The sequence below is a fragment of the Aplidium turbinatum genome, chromosome 16 (assembly GCF_918807975.1).
Source record: "Aplidium turbinatum chromosome 16, kaAplTurb1.1, whole genome shotgun sequence".
In the NCBI taxonomy this organism is placed as follows: domain Eukaryota; kingdom Metazoa; phylum Chordata; class Ascidiacea; order Aplousobranchia; family Polyclinidae; genus Aplidium; species Aplidium turbinatum.
The window spans coordinates 8,920,705-8,942,739 of NC_137487.1; the positions used below are offsets into that span (position 1 = coordinate 8,920,705).

The 22,035-nt window shown below is 36.1% G+C and overlaps 2 protein-coding genes across 2 annotated transcripts; both read right to left on the minus strand.

The window, feature by feature from the left end:
• Positions 1 to 89: 89 nt before the first annotated feature.
• Positions 90 to 2,756, minus strand: LOC145785174 (growth hormone secretagogue receptor type 1-like). The gene is made up of 5 exons (XM_082596869.1): positions 2,731 to 2,756; positions 2,175 to 2,306; positions 1,529 to 1,658; positions 1,052 to 1,180; positions 90 to 233 (listed from the first exon to the last, which is right to left on the minus strand). The coding sequence occupies exons 1-5, from the start codon at positions 2,754 to 2,756 to the stop codon at positions 90 to 92; spliced, it is 561 nt and encodes a 186-aa protein (XP_082452995.1).
• Positions 2,757 to 9,835: 7,079 nt separating this feature from the next.
• LOC145785176 (growth hormone secretagogue receptor type 1-like) lies at positions 9,836 to 22,035 on the minus strand. The gene is made up of 10 exons (XM_082596870.1): positions 21,989 to 22,035; positions 19,738 to 19,830; positions 16,288 to 16,416; positions 13,367 to 13,496; positions 12,559 to 12,687; positions 12,050 to 12,189; positions 11,156 to 11,292; positions 10,948 to 11,070; positions 10,284 to 10,413; positions 9,836 to 9,950 (listed from the first exon to the last, which is right to left on the minus strand). Exons 1-10 carry the CDS (start codon positions 22,033 to 22,035, stop codon positions 9,836 to 9,838), a joined length of 1,173 nt encoding a protein of 390 aa, XP_082452996.1.

Genomic DNA, 22,035 nt, shown 5'->3' on the forward strand with positions numbered 1-22,035 from the left:
ATTGGCACTATGTATGAATCGTTTACGGTCTCCCAGCACGTAAATATAATTATCGCCGATGGTGAATAAAAACTTCTCAAATCAATATCTTACTTTGAAGGATTTAGAGAGCACGAAGCAAAATTGGCATCAACACTGTTAGATGTTCGTTTGCGCTCCAATGCGTCAAAGAAGAACAAGGTTGGCACTACTCCGGTGAACACTGTCATCACCCACACACCACATATTGCGATCTATAGGGGGAAAAAAAACGTTATTTAAATATTATCTGGTATCTTTGCATCTTGCTTTTGCTTTCGACAAAAAAGATTTAAAAGAAACTCACTTATTCATATATATTATGCTGTACAGTACAATCATACAGTATGATAATTTGCTACGGATGCAGCATCCAACGCTGAGAATGGAAAAAACAGTCACGGCCGCAACATCAAAGTTAATGCTTCCATTCTTAGTATTTTTCAATTTTTCTTATAGTGCTTTTCTATTTTTAACAGCGCACTACCCTACCAAAAATCATGACATGACAGCCTACAGAGCCGCCAAAACTTGACCACATGCTCTCGTGACTTGCTTCAGTCAACGCCAACGTTTGAGAAGTCGGTGTCATCAAAAATTTAATTCCCTAAAAAAAAAATTAATTCGACGCAGTCAGTCAGTGTACGCTTTGAAAACTTCTCTTGCTCTTTCTCACGGCACAGTTAATTGAAAAGTTCTTAAACTATACGTCAATTCAACGTAGACTTATGTATTTATTGAGTTCCATTAAGGATAGGGGATCTCCTGACTAAGAAGCAGCAGGCCAGCGATTTTCTGTCAAGTATCAAATTAGAATTTTATTTCTTTAAATGCATGGAGAATCAGCAGAGCCCTATTTATGGCATATGCATTTCGCTCTACAACTGTAGAGCATCATTAGTGCCTGATGAATTGAACTTGCAAACTGCAACAAATTTAAATTTGCCTAAAAGATTAGTTGATAAACGATTGTCTCGGGTTTAAAATAAGTTGTCAAATTATAGTAAGCACAAATTGTGCACCATTCACTCACTTTTGTTCTCTTTGCTGTGAACGCACTGTAACGATGAGGCCACTGAATTGAGATGAACCGAAATGCAGAAAACATGAGAATATGCAAAGCTGTGACAAAAGATGTCCAAATATCGATTGCCCAGTACATCTGGAAAAACAATGGTTTTGGCTAAATTATGGTTAAGGTATCACGAAAAGTACCCATGGATTAGGTTTCTCAATATAGCCTCAAATTGTAAAACTGTTAAAAAATTGGACATCGAAAAATTAATGATAAAGGTTCTAGCTTGTTGCATCTACAAAAAATGAAGTATTTTGACAATATCTGGCAAATTACGGAAATGAAAAGCATGCCGGAAGCACTACACAGGTAAAACAGAAGACAGAACAAAATGGAGGCAGTTCATATGTGAGATCACAGCTGATCAAATATGATCAATTTGTTGAAGAAGAAGATTTTTAATGCAACCTTTACTTGTCGCATTTACTTACTCACTTTGCACAAGACGCTACTCCAAGCCCAATAGTTGAATCCCCAAGTAATGCGGTAAGCGTACAATGGGCTAATGATCGCAGCAATAAGATCAGATACACTCATGCTCAGTATGAGAATGTAAAACGTAGTTCTGCATCACACAATCACACAAATTTATTTGAGTGTACATTCATTTCTATATTCGATACAATCTACAAAATCATAGAGAAAAATTCATTTTTTTTTTCTTTTAAAAAAAAAGATTAATTTTTCACGAAAAATGCGGTTGTCAATGTTAAGATGTTACCGAAAATAGTATAAAACATTGTTTGCTGAAATAACATCTGGCAACTTTTTTCTTCAGCCCACCCTACACTGGGAAGGTAGTTTCGGATCCCAAGTCAAGATGCCACCAAAAAACAAAACTTGCAAACAGTTTTATTGTTACAAAATTTTATTTTTACTGGATTTTCATTTTGAGCAAGTCAACCTCACAGTCCAGTCTTCTTCTGTTGTTTACTATTTTCCAAAGTGTAACCCAAGTAGTTATAAACCAGGCTACGTATCTTGGTTTAAATACGAACGAATACTTTGATAAAAACAAAGTTTCAATCGTTTCTTAAACAACAAAATGCTGACAATTGAAGTTCTGAAATTTAGTATTTACTTGAGTTTCGCTGACTTTGCAATGACAATAATAGTAACAATATTAGTCACTGCTCCAAATATGCATAAGGTGAAGATGGTGGATGCTACCAATGCTATAGTTCCTGGTTCGTTGTATGGACCTTGATCAATACTAAAGAAACAAAAAGAAAAAATTAGCCCATTCTATTGAGTACTCAGCCTTGTGCTAGTAACCACGAAGAATGCTCCTTTCTACACCATTGTTTAGAAGTTGATTTTGAAAAACTCCTTAGCATTGCACAATTTCTATTGTTCTTTAAATTATTTTTGTGATACCCAGACATGCTGGTGAGTAAAAATTACACTACCTCTTTCAGGCGTCTATAGCTTATATTAAGCATCAAGCAGACAAACAACTGTGTGCTCTTGGTGCGCACTAAGACCTCGGACCAATCAATTCTTTGAGCTTTGAACCAAACTGACGTAGGTTATTGTGTTTGGTAAAAAAGTTTATGAGTAGCCTGCTGACTACATCAGATAGCTTTATTCACATGTATCAGTGGTATAATTACATACAGTTACCTCAGACTACCAACTAGATGCAGGGACTTTCACGCGCCATAGCTTATTTGCAGTAGGAACAGTTAAATTGAAAAATTGGGTGAATTATTCTTTTCATTGGGTTTTAATCTATTTTAAACACACAAAAACTCCCAGTGCAAAAGTATCAACGTAGTTTCTAAACAAAATAATATACTACCTGAAAATATCATTTTATCGCAAGCTTACAAGACACAGCAGTTTTATGGGAGCCAAATGAAGAACGGAACTTGCTACGCGTTGCTTTCAAATTACATCTTAGGCCACGTTACTTTACCCACAATCAGTTTTTTTTTTAAGGTTTGGTTTGGGTGACCGCTAAGTAGTTTTAAGAGACCGCAAGTATTTCATTTAAATACCAAAAAATAGCCAAAAAATAGCCATAACTACATACAATCAACGCAACATAAAATGAATTATTCGACAAGGCACAGCTTAAATAATTGTGACAGCGACCAAACAGCCTGCCCAACACGGCCGCCAAACAAGTTTGCTGCACAATCAAACAAAGTGTGCTTGTTGACTTCTGCTTGTTATGTTTCTACACGTAAAAACTGATCATTATGCGCCATAAATCAGAAATAAATATTGACGAGTGTCGAAGGTGCACTTCTTTTGTGAATAACTCTTTGATTCAGTTGTTAGCTGTACCTCCACTTATTCTTTTTTCCGGACGTGAACTATTGATCGTAGGCTATATTCGTATTATCGACAAGACATAGCGAGAAACAGCCATTACTTTTCTACTGTAGTTGCAAGTCCAAATTTTGGGAAACCGCTGGAGAAATTAAAAAAAACACCTTAAAAAAACACTGCCCACAATTAAACAAAATAACTTTAGTTAAGAAAAGTACTTACCAAGAAGCATTCAGTTCCATTGTGCTGAAATTCGTTGTTTTGTTTAAGTGTGAGTACAAAACTGTTGTCATTTTCGATATTTCCACATGCGAGTCGTTATTTGCAGATAAACAAGTAAACCTACAGGTGGAACGTTTCTTTTGTAAAGCTGAAGCTTAATTTAAAATCTAAATACTGTAATAATAGTCTGGGAAAAAAATAGAGGCCAAAATAAACCAACTGAGCTCGTGTATGGAAAGTTTTAAAGAGTAGGCTATTTGTATTCTCATATTCACTTTCAAGAAGCAAGTTTTGTAGAAAGATTTTTTAAAAGGAGTCTTTTGAATCCATTCATGACCGGCGTCACAAAAGTAAAACTACATATAGAGTATCTTACGTTATTCCCGGTTTTGTTGCGCCCACTGTAGCACACTTACTATGACCTAGGGGAAGGCGGGGCAAGTTGTGCAACGGGGCAAGTTGTGCAAGTCCCCGTTTGAAAGGAAATAAATAGCGTAATGAATCTTTAACGTCATTATTATATTTTACCTATAATGCCTTTGAAGCACGTGAATCGCAATTATCAGTTTTTTGGGCAGGTTAGGCTTGATCAACGATATAAGGTGTTTAGGTCTTAGGATCTAAATTCGGATGCAAATGAAATTTTGATTTTTTGGATTCACAGTAGAGCTAGTCGAACTTTAGCAGTAGGGGTCAGTAGACATATGACGTAGTTGTATTTTTGCAGGTAAATTTTTTTCGTACATTTGTTAGTTTTCTTGAAATTTTTTGGTTCTTTAAAAAAAGTGTGAATGGGGCAAGTTGTGCAACTGTTCCTGTAAACCGCCTTTGTTAATTTACAAATGTTCTAGCCTATTAGCCATTTTTACATAGTTTCAAAGTCTTCCACGTGAATGAATGTAAAAAATGACTAGTGAATGAATGTAAAAATAGCTGATTTGTTAAATTGTCTGTACTTTTGCTGGCCGTAATATGTTGCTCAACTTGCCCCTAGTCAAAACGAACGATTGTTGTTTCTCAACTTACCCCATGGTGCTACACAGCTTGCCTCATGGTGCTGCACAACTTGCCCCGGAAAAATAATCCGGGGCAAGTTGTGCAATCGTTACTTAAACTTGAATACAGTGCAAAATAACAAATAAAACCAACCAGTTTTTGTCTAAAAACTTGGCTTATTAGCATGTTTTTGAAATGCAATACTTGAGTCTTCGAAAAATTAGTGAAATAAAAAAAAAATAGATTTAAAAAACCTGCTCAACTTGCCCCGCCTTCTCCTACTACGCAACTGCATGCATTGAAGCAAAAAACAGACTATTTTTTCTCAACAAAGTGGTTAACTTCTACCTAGCCGATCACTGTCCTTAATACTTCTTGCCTTTGTCTTTCTTTTATTTTCTAGTGATCCAGTTTAAAGTTTCCCAGTGATTTTCGGTTTCAATTTCTTGGTGTTTCCCAATTATCGTGGAACATCAAAAATGCAACGAAAACCTATTAACGCACGCACTTTAGCACGTAGCTGACATACTGCCACTGTTCTAATAATAGTTACGTCCCACCTCTGAATAGAGCGACTACACAGTGGAAGGAAGAATTTGTCCAAGCGGGTAAAAAACGTGAAATTAAGTGTGTTGTGTTTTACCCTTGGTTTTAATCTATTTTTGTATGGTTCAAAATCATGCTTTTTAAATAGCTTTGCTTAATTTTTCGCTCATAGTCCAATCATCTTTTACAAGGATTAATATTAGGTGAAGCTTGTATGGCAAAAATTTCAAATTCAACTTTAGCCCTGATGTTAAGATACAAGAAAATATTCTTAAACCTCTTGCAAATTTTTATTGAAATTTCTGTCCAAAAACTCCCTCAATCTTAAAAATTACTTTTCAAAAGGACAATTAGCTACTTAGCACGTAGCAAACGTTGCTTGGCATTCTATTCAAGTCACATGTCACATATTGCTTATGTCATTTTTATCTAATGTTGCATGCTACTTCAATAATAATAATGTCATGGTTTTATTTATAGTCGCTCTACAATTACTAAGCTCTTTTAGCAACAGGGCTTCTTTATTTTATTTTGCATCAGATTTAGAACGTCATCACATTATTACCGGACTTATCCTCACAGCGTTTTGCAAGAAAGAACACAATCGGTACCGTTTTTAAAGTCTTCGGTATGACCCGACCTGGAACCGATCTCAGATCTACCAGCACAAGAGCTGGCGATGACCACTCGGCCACTGAGCTGGTTTATACTTCACCAAAATTCACCAACATGCTGCCAGACAGCCGCAACAGTTGTTTGGTCTAGTTTTGGTAGTAAAATGCTATGTGTTGTCATTACGATTTGTGTACGTGACTGCGTGCATGCGTAAATGCGTGACATAAATGCAAATAGTTAGTGTGATAAAACTGGTTATACTTAAACTGCCGTAAATAAAAATTTTCAACCAAACCTATCTCCAAAAGTTTATTAATTTCTGTCAGCAAAAACCTTACTTTGCAGTTTCGATTCAAGCCCTCATGATCCGAATTTCATTTTGCTGTCTTTCATCTGCCGGCTTCAGTTTATAGCCTTTGCTAGATTAGATTGACTCGCTTCTGCTATGCTTCTGCTGCAAGAACTAGTAGAAAACCTTAGGCTAACAACTGGTGCGATAGTTCGTTGGTTGAAGCAGAGATGTAGGCTACGTATACGCCGTAGACTTTTTGTTTACGCTAACGCTTACAGTCACATTTTTTTGGATAGTTGTCGCTTGAGGCTACGCCGTAAAGGTTTTGCGGTGTTTTAGCGTATAGCGTCAACGCATACTTTTTAATGTCTTTTTTCGCTCTCTCTCTCTCTCTCTCTCTCTCTCTCTCTCTCTCTCTCTCTCTCTCTCTCTCTGTAGGTATCATGGCTGATACAGCCCTCGATGTAGCCAACAAGGATGTTCCAGTTTGATCGATCTCGTGCGTCTTGCCAAATTTTAGTAGGTTTTTTTCGCTACAACACGCCAATACCTTCCAGCAAGGCCTCTAAGAAAAATTTTCACTAGGGGTACGAAGAGTCATTCGAGGCCCCCCTCTCACTCCGGGCTCCCTTTTTCATGGGCAAAACGGGTGATGATTGCTTAGGCGTATTGCACACTATAGACCTACAACATTTTACTGCAGAATTGGACATTTGTGCGTAATAATAGTATCAGGCAGCAATAGAACTATTATTTAGTATTTTGTGTCGTGCATAACATGTGATCTGTCCTTCACCAATTTGTGTATCCTACATTGAATTCGTGTGTCAGTTGTTGATGGTGCTGTTGAGAGGTGTCACTTGTAGCCTAGAGCTTTAATGTAAAAGTTTTCGAATTCATTTATTTATTTCTCTTAGATGTAGCCTGTAATTATTCCTGATGAGGACAATATGTGGTATCGAAAACGTTGGATTCAGTATTTTTTTTCTTGTTTTTTTTGTGTGTTTAATAAAAAAATGTTAAATCCGTTGACGTTACTGAGTGAGTGTTATATGTATCTATAGTACAACAAGTCAAGCTCTCTACCAAGGCTCAAACATAACATCTTGTTAAAGCATAATCAAATTAATCACCTGACCAATAACCTTCATTAACTTTTGCATTCACCACATGCCTAGCGGAGGTGAACGAAGTCACTTTTTTTTACTCCGACTGCGCTCCTGCTCCAAAAGTATTCACTTCGGCCCCTGCTCAGAAATTCATTTTGAAGTGAAATAAGCGTGAAACTACCCTTTTCAAGTAGTTTTTAAAAAACACAAAAGCCCAAACATGCCCGGGCTTTTTTAATAATAAACCTAGCGGGTTGGGATTTTTTCCCAGGAAAGGAGAATAACCAACTTCTATGACTTAGTTTAGGGTGTTTTTAACAAAAAAATTTTGCACATAAAGCATTAAATCACCACTTTGAGCCCCTAATTTGAGCGCAATGCATTCAATTACCTTTCCGGGCTATTTTTTTTTAATTACGGCCACCCCCCCCCCCCCTTCCCGGGACTAAGGAATAACAACTTTTATGCTTGGATTTAGTTGTTTAGGATGATTTTAACCAAACCTTTTTGCGCGTAAACTATAAAATCACAATTTCGGGCCCCCCAACAATCACAGTCCTGGGCCTTCAAAGGTACGCCGTACCCCCTAGGCCTTGCCTTCCAGCGCTGCAGTTAAAAGAATGTTTGCAATGGGCAAAGACATATTGAAACCAAAAGGCAGAAAAATGTCAGATGAACACTTTCAGATGCTTGTGTTTCTTCGTGGAAATTCAAAATAAAGCTTGTTTGTTTCGAGTGGTTTATACCGTGTGAATGTTTGGCACCTAGCAAACAAAATTAGTTTACGCTAGTGTATGCGCTGATGCCGCCAACTTTTTTTACAAGTTACGTTGACGCATACGGCGTATGGTTTTTCGAACTTTTACGTTTACGCTGACGGCGTCAATATTTTTTGTATGCGCGTACAATGTACTTCACTGAGTTTAAGCGCCGAATCACACGGCTCTGATTTGGTTCTCTGGCTGTGCGCTTGAGCAACGCATTTCAAGACTGCCCTCCATTCAGCGGCACCTAGTGGATGGAATAATTAACAGACAAGTACGAGCACTTTCGATAGCAGTCGGAAATTTCTCTGTGCCAATTTTTGTAACCTGCCCGGCGTCAGTGGTTCAAAGCCAAGTATGCAAAACTGCTAGGAATAAAGTAAACAATAGTCAATATCACACCATAGGCTATCAGAAAAATCCATTTATTAAAACATAAAGCTTTCGCCACACAAGTATGGCCTCTTCAGTATAATCTTATTCAAATAGAATCAAATGTTTTGTCGCACCGCGCATCCCAGTGGATCATCAGTTGAATTACAGTAGGCTATAGAAAAATTTGATGAAAAGTTTAGGAACGAAGTTTTGTTTTCGAACTGCTAGGAATAGTCTGTCAGTTCGATGATAAAAATTCCAACATTGAGAGTGAGATTTTTGTCGTGGATGTTTTTGTACGTGTAGTAGTTGTTAAGAAAAGCTCTATCAAATGAACATTAGACAATGCACCAACTGTGATGTGAACTGTCAGAAGCTTTTTCTTCAAAAAGCATTTACAATGCGCAGCATTACAAGACAGACAAGAAAAGGAAATATCAGTGAATAAATTGTTTATTCTTGAAACCAATTTCCGATTGTGCGTGTGACCCATAAGCGTGGTATGGAGAGCTTTGGATTCACGGCTTAGCCTACCTGTACACTTGTAAAACAGCTTGACTCCATTCTATGGATGCACATTTTAATCTGATTTATAATTACAAGTAGACGATTGCCATCACTAATTTACAAACGGTAGGTTAATTTTAGGGCATGACCTACAATGGACCTTGGCATTAAACTTTTCACAGTGTCTAAAACGTAACGTTATGATACAACATGCAACATACAAGATGATTACATGACTGTGTTTTTTTTAATTTCCAACGGTAGAAAAATGTTTTGGAAAATCCGATGTTGTGCTGAAAATTATTCATGCCCTAAAGTAGGCTATGCTGTTTGTGTCGTGGGAGAAAAGCTAATTATGCTATCCTTAGTATTATAATTAATATATAGTAATAAAGTATTATTATTAATATATTATTATTAATAATTAATATGTTTTGCATACTTGCAAAAGCTTTCAACCACTGAGGCAGAACCAAACGCGAATTTTTTTTCGAAATTTCGCGGCCCGGATATCGAGATTGACAGTACGAAGTGTTGAAACCCTTACCGTAATCCTGAAGTACCTTAGCTCAAGCGCACACCCCGAGAGCCGAACCAGGGCCGCCTGATCTTGAGTCGGGCGCGTAACCACTGAGCTAACAGGACGGCCCTGTTCAGAGACAAAGAATACAACTTGATGCTTATGGTCGCGTATAGACTGAGAACCATATATGGTAGGATTACTGAAAGATCTGATGTAGGCTACATTCATAGCCGTTGAATTGTGAATGCAGTAAAATCGTTTGGATAAAACCTTTAACCTCATAAACACAGACTTCTGTTCGTTTGTAGTAAGATAATGTTAGCTACAACATTGTTTATTAGCACAAAAAGAATTTCCTTTCTTGCGTGCTCGAGAAATGTTTTTTATCTTGAAGATTTTGACGTTCCCTTTTTGTCATCCATGATGTTTGTTACTATACCTCCCATTGTTGTAAGACAAGTGGTATAGTTGAAACATCGAAGACGATCTTCCAGAATAATGAAACTTTTTTGACCTTTAAAGTTGGCTGGACATTCCAGTTGTGGTCGAATATGATGAGAGTTGGTCTTTGATGCATGATGTTTTTCTCCAAATAAACATCAATGTTTTTTTAGTTTCTTTCCTCATGTTGCTTTGAAAATAAAAAAAGTGCAGATTATAACCTGAAGCATCTCGTGATAGCTTGGCTCATTTTACACAAGAGCGCATTGTACTAATGTGAATAATCACATGCAAAGATACTGCATTGCAGTTTCAAAGCTTTTGTAAATTAATTATTTTGAGCTTTTTAATAATTCATACCTATTTTGTACCTGCAACTAGTTGAATGCACTGATTTTCTATTGAGCAAATTCTGCTTTATTCAAAAGGTTACGTAATATTAAAATTCACTCAAAGAATCAATGCTGAAATATTGGTTGCTGCTATCAAACCAGGTTACATGCAAATCATCGTTCACACTAACCTTGAAGATATGATGTAGAATATGGGGTTGAAACATTCGCTCACACGTAAAGCTAAGTATTCCAGAAAGGAGAAAAGCCAATACTCTTCAGCTGGGGTTGTGGGCGCATTGAGATTGAAAAAGTGGTGAGCTGAGATCAAGTTTAAAATAGTAAAACATGTTGAAACATCAGCACTTGTTTGCTGTGCAGTAAATTGTCCCAAATCAAAATATTAAATTGGTACTTATTTCTAGCATTGTATCATGTTTATATTTTTGGAGAATATATTGAAACTCCCATTGTTTGAAGAGATTATTGATTTATTCATTAAAACGCATGAAGTTTAAACTCTGTTGAGCTTACAGTTTACAAATAATTTTGTAACTTAGCGTATTTTTCCGCATATACACTTATACAGTATGCATATTGCATAGCCTATATATAAATGAAATTGATTAGCTAATTTTTATCATTTTCTACCAATGGCTTTCCAACGCGTGAAAAGTATGGACCAAAGCTGTCTAATTCTGCATGTGATAATCCGTGTATACAAACAAAAACAATACCTCACAAGAACACAATTTTACACACAGTTAGTAGCCTACATTTAAAATAGCCTACATTTAAAACAGCATACACACAGCCTACATTTAAAATAGCATATCCACTAGGCTATTAAATTACCGGTTCGGGGAACGTAACCGAGCACAAAGGAACCAACAATAAGACCGAGCTGTAGGAGAATTTGTCGTTCCTTCCTTCTTCTTTTAACTTCTGTTGTGTCAATCTCCTGCTTATTGCCTTTTCCTTTACAGAGATAAAAAGAGTTATTCTGAAATCTGTGTTGTGTTGACGTTGCAAATTTGTTAAATAACTCTTCACAACATGTCACCTTTCAATGTTTCTCGCTTTTTTCGTTTCAAATACAGCTTCAAGGCTATTCCCAAGGAAAAAATGATAACCAAAATGAATGGGATGTAGAAAAATATTGGGTAGGCAATTTTGGTGTAAACCCGAACTTGAAGCAAGCTGAAAAGCAACAGTTTAACAAATGTACAATCTTGTTGATAATAGGTTATAGCATCCACAGATATAATCAACAAAACACATGTTTGATTGAAAAACATTATTGAAATTACAAGATAACAAATTTAAAAAAAAACATATTTTCAAAAGCGCAGTGCTGCCCCAGAAATGTTTAATTTAATACTCATAGGCTATAGCCATAAAATCTTTTGGGAGGGGCGAACAAAATTTGCACAGATTTTGTCTTTGCAAATATATTTTCAAAAACGTAACATTACTAGCAATATCTGAGGTGGTGTATAGTCTAATACAGGGGTCAGGGGTCGGGAACCTTTTTTTCACAAGTGAGCCATAAAAGTTACATTTTTGTAAATGTATTTCTGTAAGAACCATACAATACTCACTTAATAGGCTACAACTAAAATGTAGTGGCAGATGATGAGTTGTAAAATTGAGGCCATGTGTTTACTGAAGATGAGAAAAACAGCGTTTACAATTTCTGGACAAGTTTATCAAAGTTATACTAGAAATAGTTTATGTGAACTTAAAAAACGTTTATGCTGGATTGCTGGTTTGTTTTTAGGCAAAGCCTCAAGGCAACACTTTGGCATTTCTCTAACAAACAAACAGCTATGTTCATTGACGTGTTAGGCCTGGTAGCCGACTGAAATATGCCTTTTTTATTCTGATTAAGATTACTAGCATTTTGTTTCCACACCAAGTCATCCTAACACCGCAACACCGCTTAAAGATTCGGTACCTTGGAAGATTAACTGAACAAGATGGAAAGTTCGATCCGGGTAAGCCTGTGCCTCTGACACGCTCATTTGCTCCAAACCAAAATAACAAAGGAATAAATCCACCACCAAACGTTATACACCAAGCAAAGCATATTGATATCTGCAAATATTAATGATAATAATCATTTGAGTGCATTCTTGTCAAAATGAAATATTTTTATAGTTTGTTGTGGTTTATCCTACCCATTTTTTTTGTTATTGGAGTAGTCATTATAGTTTTCTTCATACATTATATAGTTTGTCTCCAAACTTCAAAATGAAAAACAGATATTCTCTGACGTACAAAACTCGTTTTTATCAAAGCTCTGTCTGTTTTGTATTGTGCGTGTGGTTGACTGTTGCTGTAAGCAATGTTACATCTATTGCTTAGTTTATACTTTTATACTTTTTGTCAAAAACAAGCTCAAACTATTTATGCTAATGCTTTCAAGACACAAGCTAAACATTGAAATAAAATAGTTTTCTTTACTTTTGTTCTCTTTGCTGTGAACGCACTGTAACGATGAGGCCACTGAATTGAGATGAACCGAAATGCAGAAAACATGAGAATATGCAAAGCTGTGACAAAAGATGTCCAAATATCGATTGCCCAGTACATCTGAAAAATTAATAAAAGCATTTCATTTATCGCTCAATACATCTAAAAACAGCAAAAAAATGACAAAAAGTTAATAGTTGGTTAGGCAAGAAGCCATAAAAAGTGCATAACAATGAACAAACGTACTCAAATCGAATTTGGGATAGATTAATTATATCTGTATGTGTGTGTGTGATATGTGTGTAGGCTATTGTAGGTCTACAGTAGGTGACTATGTAGGCTAATGAGTATGTATGCATGCATGTATGTGTCTGTAGATGTAGGTATTACTGTTATTACTGTACTATGCATCCAAGCTACTATTGTAAGCTACTAAATAGTGCTACTACAGTACGTATGTGTGAGGTGAAATTTTATGGCTTGGGTGAAACTTTTGAAGAATAGGTCTGACACTTGAGAAAGCATCAAACCAATTTTACTTATAAGTTTGTCGCGTTGATTACTCCAGTCGCATGGGACAGGTGTATACGCTTTGACTTTCATGTTAGCTTTCAAAAGTTCACTGTGTTACGGGCTTTGTTAGAAGAAATTAACAATTTTGTCTTCAATGCTCTTTGAGATATGATTTAGGATTTAGTTTTAGTATGATAACGTTTACACAAACACATAGGCTATATAATGTGTCACTTTCTATAGTACCCAACACTGCATAGTAGTGTAGTTTACGTAACCTACTTACAGTACACAAAAATCCGGTCCATTTCCACTCATCGAATCCCCATGTAATTCGGTAAACAGCCAAGGGACTGATTGTAGCAGACACTAGATCGGATATGCTCAGGCTCAGAATTAGCAAGTAGAATGTCGTTCTGAATTGAAAGAAACGTGATAAACTTTTGAAGTTTCTTATTTTTATATCTATTAATTAAATGTAGATCTATGAATTATAGTAGCCTAGTAGGCTACTGTAAAACCAAAAAAAGAGTGCGAAATGTCAAGCATAATGCTATACAAAGCATACTAATGTAACGTATTATTCTCTCTGTTAGGTATCATGGCTGATACAGCCCTCGATGTACAATGATGTTCCAGTTTGATCGATCTCGTGCGTTTTGCCAAATTTTAGTAGGGTTTTTCATATGTGGTTGAAAATTGTGCAAAAATGTGAATCTTTGAGCTCTTCTTGACCGTTTTCCTAGTATTTTTCCACTTTAAGATAAATCTTCAAGTTCGCTTTTCCTCATGGTGTGACCCAAGAACTTCAGTTGCCGCATTTCTATAGATCTCATTATCTGCTGCTCCTGGCCCATCTGTTGGAGAACTGCTCTGTTGGTTCGAATTATTACTTAGCAGTAAATAAAATGATTATTATTATCAAAATAACTATTGTTTCAAAATTCCTTCAAAATTGTTCTTGCTTTATATAAAAAAAGAAAACTTCTAAATAAGCTGACTCGTCTCTGGAAGATACAGGTTGTAAAGATGTGTTGACAATAGTGATTTAATTTGGTATATTTCATGTGTGTAGCCGAAAATAGGTTTCTGCATAGTAAGAGCTGAAACGAAAATGGTTTTCTGTTAAAACTGTTTTTTTTTGTGTTAGTTTTAAAACTTTACTAGGCAAGCTCACTGAAATATGTACCACCTGTGGTGGGCACCACAGCAAATTCTGCTATTGCAATGTTTTTATAAGCTATATAGTTTTGCTTTTAACGCTCTACTTGTCTAATACAACGGCCGAGACATTTATCGACTGTTGCACAATATTTCATTATTCGATTTTTATATGATATTTGCAAAGCAAACACTTTATTTCCTTAATTGAACTTCCCAGACTTGCGCGAGAAAAAAATATCTACAAGAAAAAGTTAACTAGTGCGTGACAAGTTTGTAAGAAAATAAGTCTATTTTAGATCGCGTTACCTTGCAAGAAAAACAAGAAAGACCCTATTTTGTTTAATGTAAATATACCAGATGTTCACTTTTTTCCAGACTAAATTGTTGTCAAGAATCTAGTTTTAAATTGGACTCTTACGTTAGCGTAAATGTGTTGGTCTCAATTAAAAGTCGTGTATAAATTTAAACTGCAAAATTTTATTTTTGTAAGCTAAGTTTGCAGGCGCATCTTTTCCTGATTGGCGGCTTCCCAATACAACAGTATAGAAATTTTCCCCTTTGACGCAAAAGTATTTCAAAGTAGGCCTACAAACTGACATTTAAAACATGTAAATTCTACTGCATTCTATTTAACATGTAAAGTTTTATATTACAAAGAGAAAGTTTTTCATAGCTGGAAACTGCAGTTCTTTTTGTCTGACTCTCTTTAAGAGCTTGTCGTCAGAGTTAATTATGACGAGAAGCTCCTGGAGAGAGTAGGACAAAAAGAATTGCACCTTCGAGCTATGAAACCGCATTTCGCAATATTTAAGTTTTGTACCACAAATTTACTCTTCATCTAAACTTTTCCTTTTCTTAATTAACTACCGGTAGTCTAGTTGTTGAACAACATAACTCAAAGGCAACTCAAATTTCTCGGTCACATCATCAGAAAAGAAGAATTCGAAAATCTTTGTCTAAGCGGTCGCTTTCTCGGGAGACGTGCTCGTGGCAGGCAACGAACAACATCTATATCTAATTTTCAACGAAATAGGGGAAGGCGGGGCAAGTTGAGCAGGTTTTTTTTTTAAATCTTTTTTTTTTTTCACTAACTTTTTCGAAGACTCAAGTATTGCATTTCAAATCCATGCTAAGAAGCCAAGTTTTTAGACAAAAACTGGTTGGTTTTATTTATTATTTTGCACTGTATTCAAATTTAAGTAACGATTGCACAACTTGCCCGGATTACTTTTTCAGCACCATGAGGCAAGCTGTGTAGCACCATGGGGTAAGTTGAGCAACAACAATCGTTCGTTTTTACTAGGGGCAAGTTGAGCAACATATTACGGCCAGCAAAAGTAGAGACAATTTAACAAATCAGCTATTTTTACATTCATTCACTTGTCATTTTTTACATTTATTCACGTGGAAGACTTTGAAACTATGTAAAAATGGTTAATAGGCTAGAACATTTGTAAATTAACAAAGGCGGTTTACAGGAACAGTTGCACAACTTGCCCCGTCATCAATTGCACTACTTGCCCCATTCACACTTTTTTTAAAGAACAAAAAATTTGAAGAAAACCAACAAATGTACGACAAAATTTTACCTGCGAAAATACAACTAGCCTACATCATATGTCTACTGACCCCTACTGCTAAAGTTTGGCTAGTTTTACTGTGCATCTAAAAAATCAAAATTTTGTTTGCATCCGAATTTAGATCCTAAGACCTAAACACCTTATACCGTTGATCAAGCCTAACTTGTTCAAAAAACTGATAACTGCAATTCACGTGCTTCAAAGGCATTATAAATAAAATATAATAATGGCGTTAAAGATTCATTACGCTCTTTATTTTCTTTCAAACGGAGACTTGCACAACTTGCCCCGTTGCACAACTTGCCCCGCCTTCCCCTACATCAATTAGCCAACCAAGAACACTTTGGGACACTGCACGACAAAGGGAACATTGGAAGAATTTACGAACTGACCATCTAGTTCATCAAAGGCCGCATCGGCTCTGATACTGTAGTAGTAGTAGTAGTCTAGTTGTTAGGTTTACTTCAGTTTGGAGGATGTTGCTATCACGACAATGGTGATGGTGTTAGCGACTATTCCAAAAACGCACAAAGTCAGGACAATGGACGCCACTATCACTATTTCCTTTGTTCCAAATGGAAGCTCAAAAATTCTGAAAAAAAGCAAAATATATGTAAAATTTTCAGACCATTAAAAGTGATTAGTTTAAAATCAGTCAATATTATTCTCAGAAAGCATACTCACTCTGATGAATTGGTGGGTATTGTTAAATTCATTTTTTGAAACATTGGTCTTGAAAAATAAACTTGTCGAAGTTTTGTATTCGAAATCAGTTATCACGAGAAATTACATTGAAATTACAAATACAAGCCCTGTTGAAATACGATGTTTGACATAATCAAAGCGTAATTATTGAGTTTAGAAGATGTAGCTGAACAACAAGCATATAGGATTTTTTAAATTTAAACTGAATTTGCAGTAAATGTAGTTTTCAGCTGTAAATTTAAAAAAATATATAAATCAAATATAGTTATTACTATCTGAAGCCTTTACAAATTGTTTCACCTAACGGATCATCAGAAGGTCTTATTCAAATAGAATTCTATTTGAATAAGACCTTCTGATGATCCGTTAGGTGAAACAATTTGTAAAGGCTTCAGATAGTAATAACTATATTTGATTTAATTTGCTCTGCTTTGCTTTTTTGCTTAGCATTGAGCACTTTTTTGTAGTATTGATAGTTTTCATTGTTTTAAAAAAATATATATATATTGTTGAATTGTTCAAACCATTATGTTCTGTAATAAACCAAACGTTTTTATGTTGCTTGGTTTGGTTGGTTTGGTTGGCTTTGAATCTTTATCCTTGAACTAATAAAGCCTTGAAAGGTTATTCCTGGTAGTTTCGCATACTTGTAGAGGCTTTTGACGCAGGGTCGGTTACCGAGATTGGCAGAGTGAATTTTTCCGATTATTGAAGTGTTTTTGCCAGGGAATTATTCCATTCATTAGATGCCGCTGAATGGAGAGCGGTTCTTAACGTGCGTTGCTCAAGCGCACACCCTGAGAGTCGAACCAGCGCCGCTTGATCTTGATCTTGAGCAACCACTGAGCTAACGGGACAGACTTCAAAATGCTTTTCATTCTTGGTGTTAAATTTATTATGTTCTTGTTGGTTGTTGCATCAGCACCTGCAAAAATCCTGGCAGTTAATCCTGCTCGAATACACACTTTCTTACCACTTTCTTCGTTGCCTTACGCTTGCTTGTACGCTTTTGTCTTTCGTTACAATTTTTCAAATGGGCTATTTATCGGTTGTATGAAATTGCCTTTCTACGTCTATAAAATCTAACGCAATGTTTGAAATCTGCGTAAAACTTTCGATCTACGTTTTCGTGTAAACCTGCAGCAGCTTTACGATGAAGCAAAATACCAAATTAAAATTCTCTGAAAAAAAAAACCTTTGTGCTGTTTTTGGTATTTAGAAATGTTGAAGCTATACAAGTATACATACTCTTTGAAACTGCCATTTTGCATTGCTTTGGCATGGAAATTTTAGTTTCAGATTAGTAAGCAATATAAAACTTTTCCTAGAGCAGTGGGGCAGGGAAAAACTGCAGCAAAATGCCAAGCGTTAGAAAATTATCTATAATAGGAAATGCGGTCAGTTACATGATTGGAATTGCTAGCAAGCTGGCTTCGTGACTAATAGATTACATGAAATCAACTATAAATAGGCCTAACTTAGTTCCTGAATATGTGGTTTAACAAGCGGTTGTATGTAGACCTTAGAGTAATTAGATTTAGTGAATATAAAGTCCACATTTTTTTCAATAAAATTGGAAATTTTTTGTTTCACACTAAAATAACATCAAAAATAATGTCTTTAAACACATTGTTTGTCACGCTTCAAAATATTAGCTACTGCAAAAATAAACGACTAGTTTCTAAGGAAGTTACAAATATTGTACCTTAAATTGCTGTCTATGCAAGACGCTTCACGTTTACGCATGGGAACTTTGTTCGAAACCTAAATAAGCTATAGCTTTTAAAACTAAAAAGTGTTGTTGTCGGTCAATTTTTCTATCTTCTAGGTGTCCCTAGTGCGTTGCAAAAGCGCAGTTCAACCACCGTTTCGTAATCTTGCTGTTTGCTTGTTACCAAACAAGTATGCGAAACTGCCAGGATTAAGCTCTGCAAGACGCTTTCTTAGTCCGAGGATAAAGATTCAATCAATCAAGCCCGGAATTTAAATAACGTAGCTATAGGGGCGGACAGTCGGCAAAAGCGTTGAAACGGCAACCGAAAGGGCGCCGGTTCGACACCGCTAATGAGCATGCGGCTGTGTCTTTAACAGGATACCTAATGGCATGCCTGAATAAGGACATGAAGATTGGCTTCCTTGCCTTCACGTCAACCTAATCCAAATCTTTGACCACCAGGTGTAAACCTGGATACGACAAACAAACAAGGGGCGGACAAATTAATGACTGTAAGGATTGTACAAAACATCTTCGGACGTAGCTTCTTTGGGAGCATTATGCTAACAGTTTGGCATATGCTTACTTGTAGAGGATACGAACCACTGAGGCGACAGACCATCGAAGTTGCCAGTGCAAAGATGTTGCTTGCTGTCAATTATTCCAATCAGTGGGTCCCACTGATTGGAATAATTGCAGTAGCGTAGCCAGGAATTTTGAAAGGGGGGGGTTTTGACCACCCAACGACGGGGGGTCTGGGGGGCCTCCCCCAGAAAACTTTGAAAAATTACATTGAATTTGGTGCATTCTGAGAGCATTTTCAACAAAAATGTGGGTACGAATATTCCTGTAAAATGGTGCTGTCCGGTAGCATAGCAAAAGGATAAGATCATGTTTTCTTCGGCATTTTTCGGAAAAAAAGCAAAGTATCTGTGTTTTCTTGTTGTTAATTCCTGGCTGAGATGTTTGAACGTTTGGTATTGGCAAAACTCGCTCTTTTAATGCAATTTGCGCGAAAGAAAAAAAAAAATAATGCAATTTTGTTTAAAACTAGGCAATTTTTTTTAGACTTAAAGCACCATTTTCAATATCGTGACGTCACACGCGTGTCAAAGAGGGGGGGGTTGTAACCCCCAAACCTCCCCCCCCCTTGGCTACGCCACTGCAGTGGGTTGTGCTACGAGTTGTACGTCGCTCATGTAGGCCTACACATCTTTTTTTAATAAGTTTATCTATCGCTGTTTGGTTTTGTCGTTTCTTCGCTCGTAGTTAATGACACATGACCAATAGACTTTTCAAATATGTAGAATATTTTTAAAATGTTTCCATGCTGACAGGGAGACAACGATATGACTATGCGGTCTGATAATCATTTCCCACCTTGATCCATCGCAGCGAAATGAAAAGATTTCACTTGGCAGAGATGTCGTTTTGCTTTTATTACCATTTCTTTAAACTTAAAACAACAAAGTTTTCTACATTTTAATTTCTTACCTTGCGTAACATGTCTCATGGTTTTTAAAAGATTCAGTGACCGTTTGAGCATTAACATGTTCGTGATTTCGTCGTATTGTTGTCTCTTGATATCTGCAATGTAGAATGTAGATGAAGTGTGTGCAGAGGTCAGGTTTAGTGGCGTAGCTAGGAAATGTGCCGCCCGGGCGGATTCAGATTTTGACGCCCCTTCAAGAAAAAGCATGTGAAAATGAACTGTGTTTTTTATCAGATTATAATCAAAATCAAAAATCGTAGTCTGAAAGTGCCGCCCCCATACGTGCCGCCCCCATACGTGCCGCCCGAGGCAGTCCGCCCCCTTTAGCTACGCCACTGGTCAGGTTATTTTCTTTGCAAGAAGGTTTTCAATAATTACAAATCATGCAAAACCAAGTTGTTGTGCTTGTTACGACTGCATAGCACTTTTCCACTAGCGTGAAATACCACACATTATATCAAAATCAGTCTTTTGTTTTACGTTTTCCGACGACATCTATAGGCTCCAGCAGTCTGGCGAATGCTTGTTGTGTAAACAGCACAATGTTCGGTTGCCACTTTTTCAGCCAGAATATTAAGACGCGTTTGCGGTCTAAACAGAGTTGACCATAACCAAAAATTATTGCTTTTACCGTTTCACGTTGTAGCCTACCAAGACAAAAGTTTTTTTTTCAAAAGGGAGAATCTTTAAAAACTAAAATTAAGCAATATACTCAAAAACCATAATCAGAGTTTAGGTCTAGCCTGAAAACAAAACACAGTGTTTGATTGTTTTTTTTTTTCTGGTATTGTTGCCAGGGCTGTTGGCTTCCAATGTTATTAAATCTCGCAATCACCACCCGTGTTGTGATTGCTATTAAACTATTTATTTTTGGCTAAAAGAATGTGAACTTCAAAGATAAAATCTTTATTGATCGGTGACAGATAGTGATCCAGAAATTGTAGGCTACATTAAAAAAAACTCTTCTATGATATCAATGTTTAGTTTTAAAAAAAACGACTTCACATAATATTGAAAACGATGTCCAAAAAAGAAAAATAAGTCGCTGTCATTCGTTCAACTAAGGGAAGCAAAACAGTTCCTGAAGGACAAATTCAAACCTGCAATGAAAATAATGTGAATTCAGACTGAAACAGATTTTATTTGAATAAGACCTTCTGATGATCCGTTAGGTGAAACAGGCTGTTAAGGATTCAGATAGTAATAACTATATTTGATTTAATTCGCTCTGCTTTGCTTTTATGCTTAGCATTGAGCACTTTTTGTAGTATTAATAGTTTTCATTGTTTTAAATTCAGACTATATTTATTAATATGTCTGAATAACAAAAATTCTCCCTGTAAGGCTGTGAATAACATTAAAAGAACTATGAGAGATATACAGTATCAAGAACCCAACTGCCATGTTGAGCATAACAACCCTAGAAATACACAAAAGTTTCTAGAACTATTCTGTTGCAAGATCTTTTTGTATTATGTGAATAGCATTATTCAATACCATCAATTTGTTGTTTATTATTTGTGTGTGGTATTGCAAAATTACTTTTCCTTCTGAAATATAAAATTTAGAAGACGAGGAGTAACAATTTATACACAAACTACTGTAAATGTGTGATCTACGTTCTTGATATTTTTTTTTATAACTTCTCCAGACATAGACCTAGTATCAATACACTTTCTTCTTTTAGAGCTCTGTTTGTAACTTCATTCTCAGAAAGACTTAATAAAATCAATTGTCTGACATTATGCAGTTAGTGGAGCTAGCTTTTGCTGTTTGTTTAGTAAATCAAATAAACCAGAAAAACTAAGCATTGTGATTGAATAATTTATGACCTTGAAAGAAATTAAATCTTTTAACTGTTTGAAATTACTTTTTTTGTAAGAACATAAATTATGCAGATTGCTGCAAGATAACAATAAATACAAATGAGACATCTAAGCCTTTCCTTGTGATTATGCAGTCGCCATGGTAAAGAGGAGTAAATCTTGTAAGTTATATTTACAAATCCTTGCGTTGGTTTGATGCACCTTTAGATGACCGTTGGAAAAGAATGGCGGGTGACTTGTAAAACAATGTGAAATTCGATGAAGTGATCGTTTTGGCTGCATTGCTGATCATCCTGAAGATGCGCCATTTAGTCATAGTTTTATTGAACCATCACTTTTTAATTCAAAAGCTACCGTTAAAGGTCAAATTTCAACAACATTTTTGACAGTGTGGAGAATAATAGTCATCATTTTTTTCAAAACTTACCGCATGAAGGATAGACGAGCGCTGACCATGGCTGACTGTATGATCAT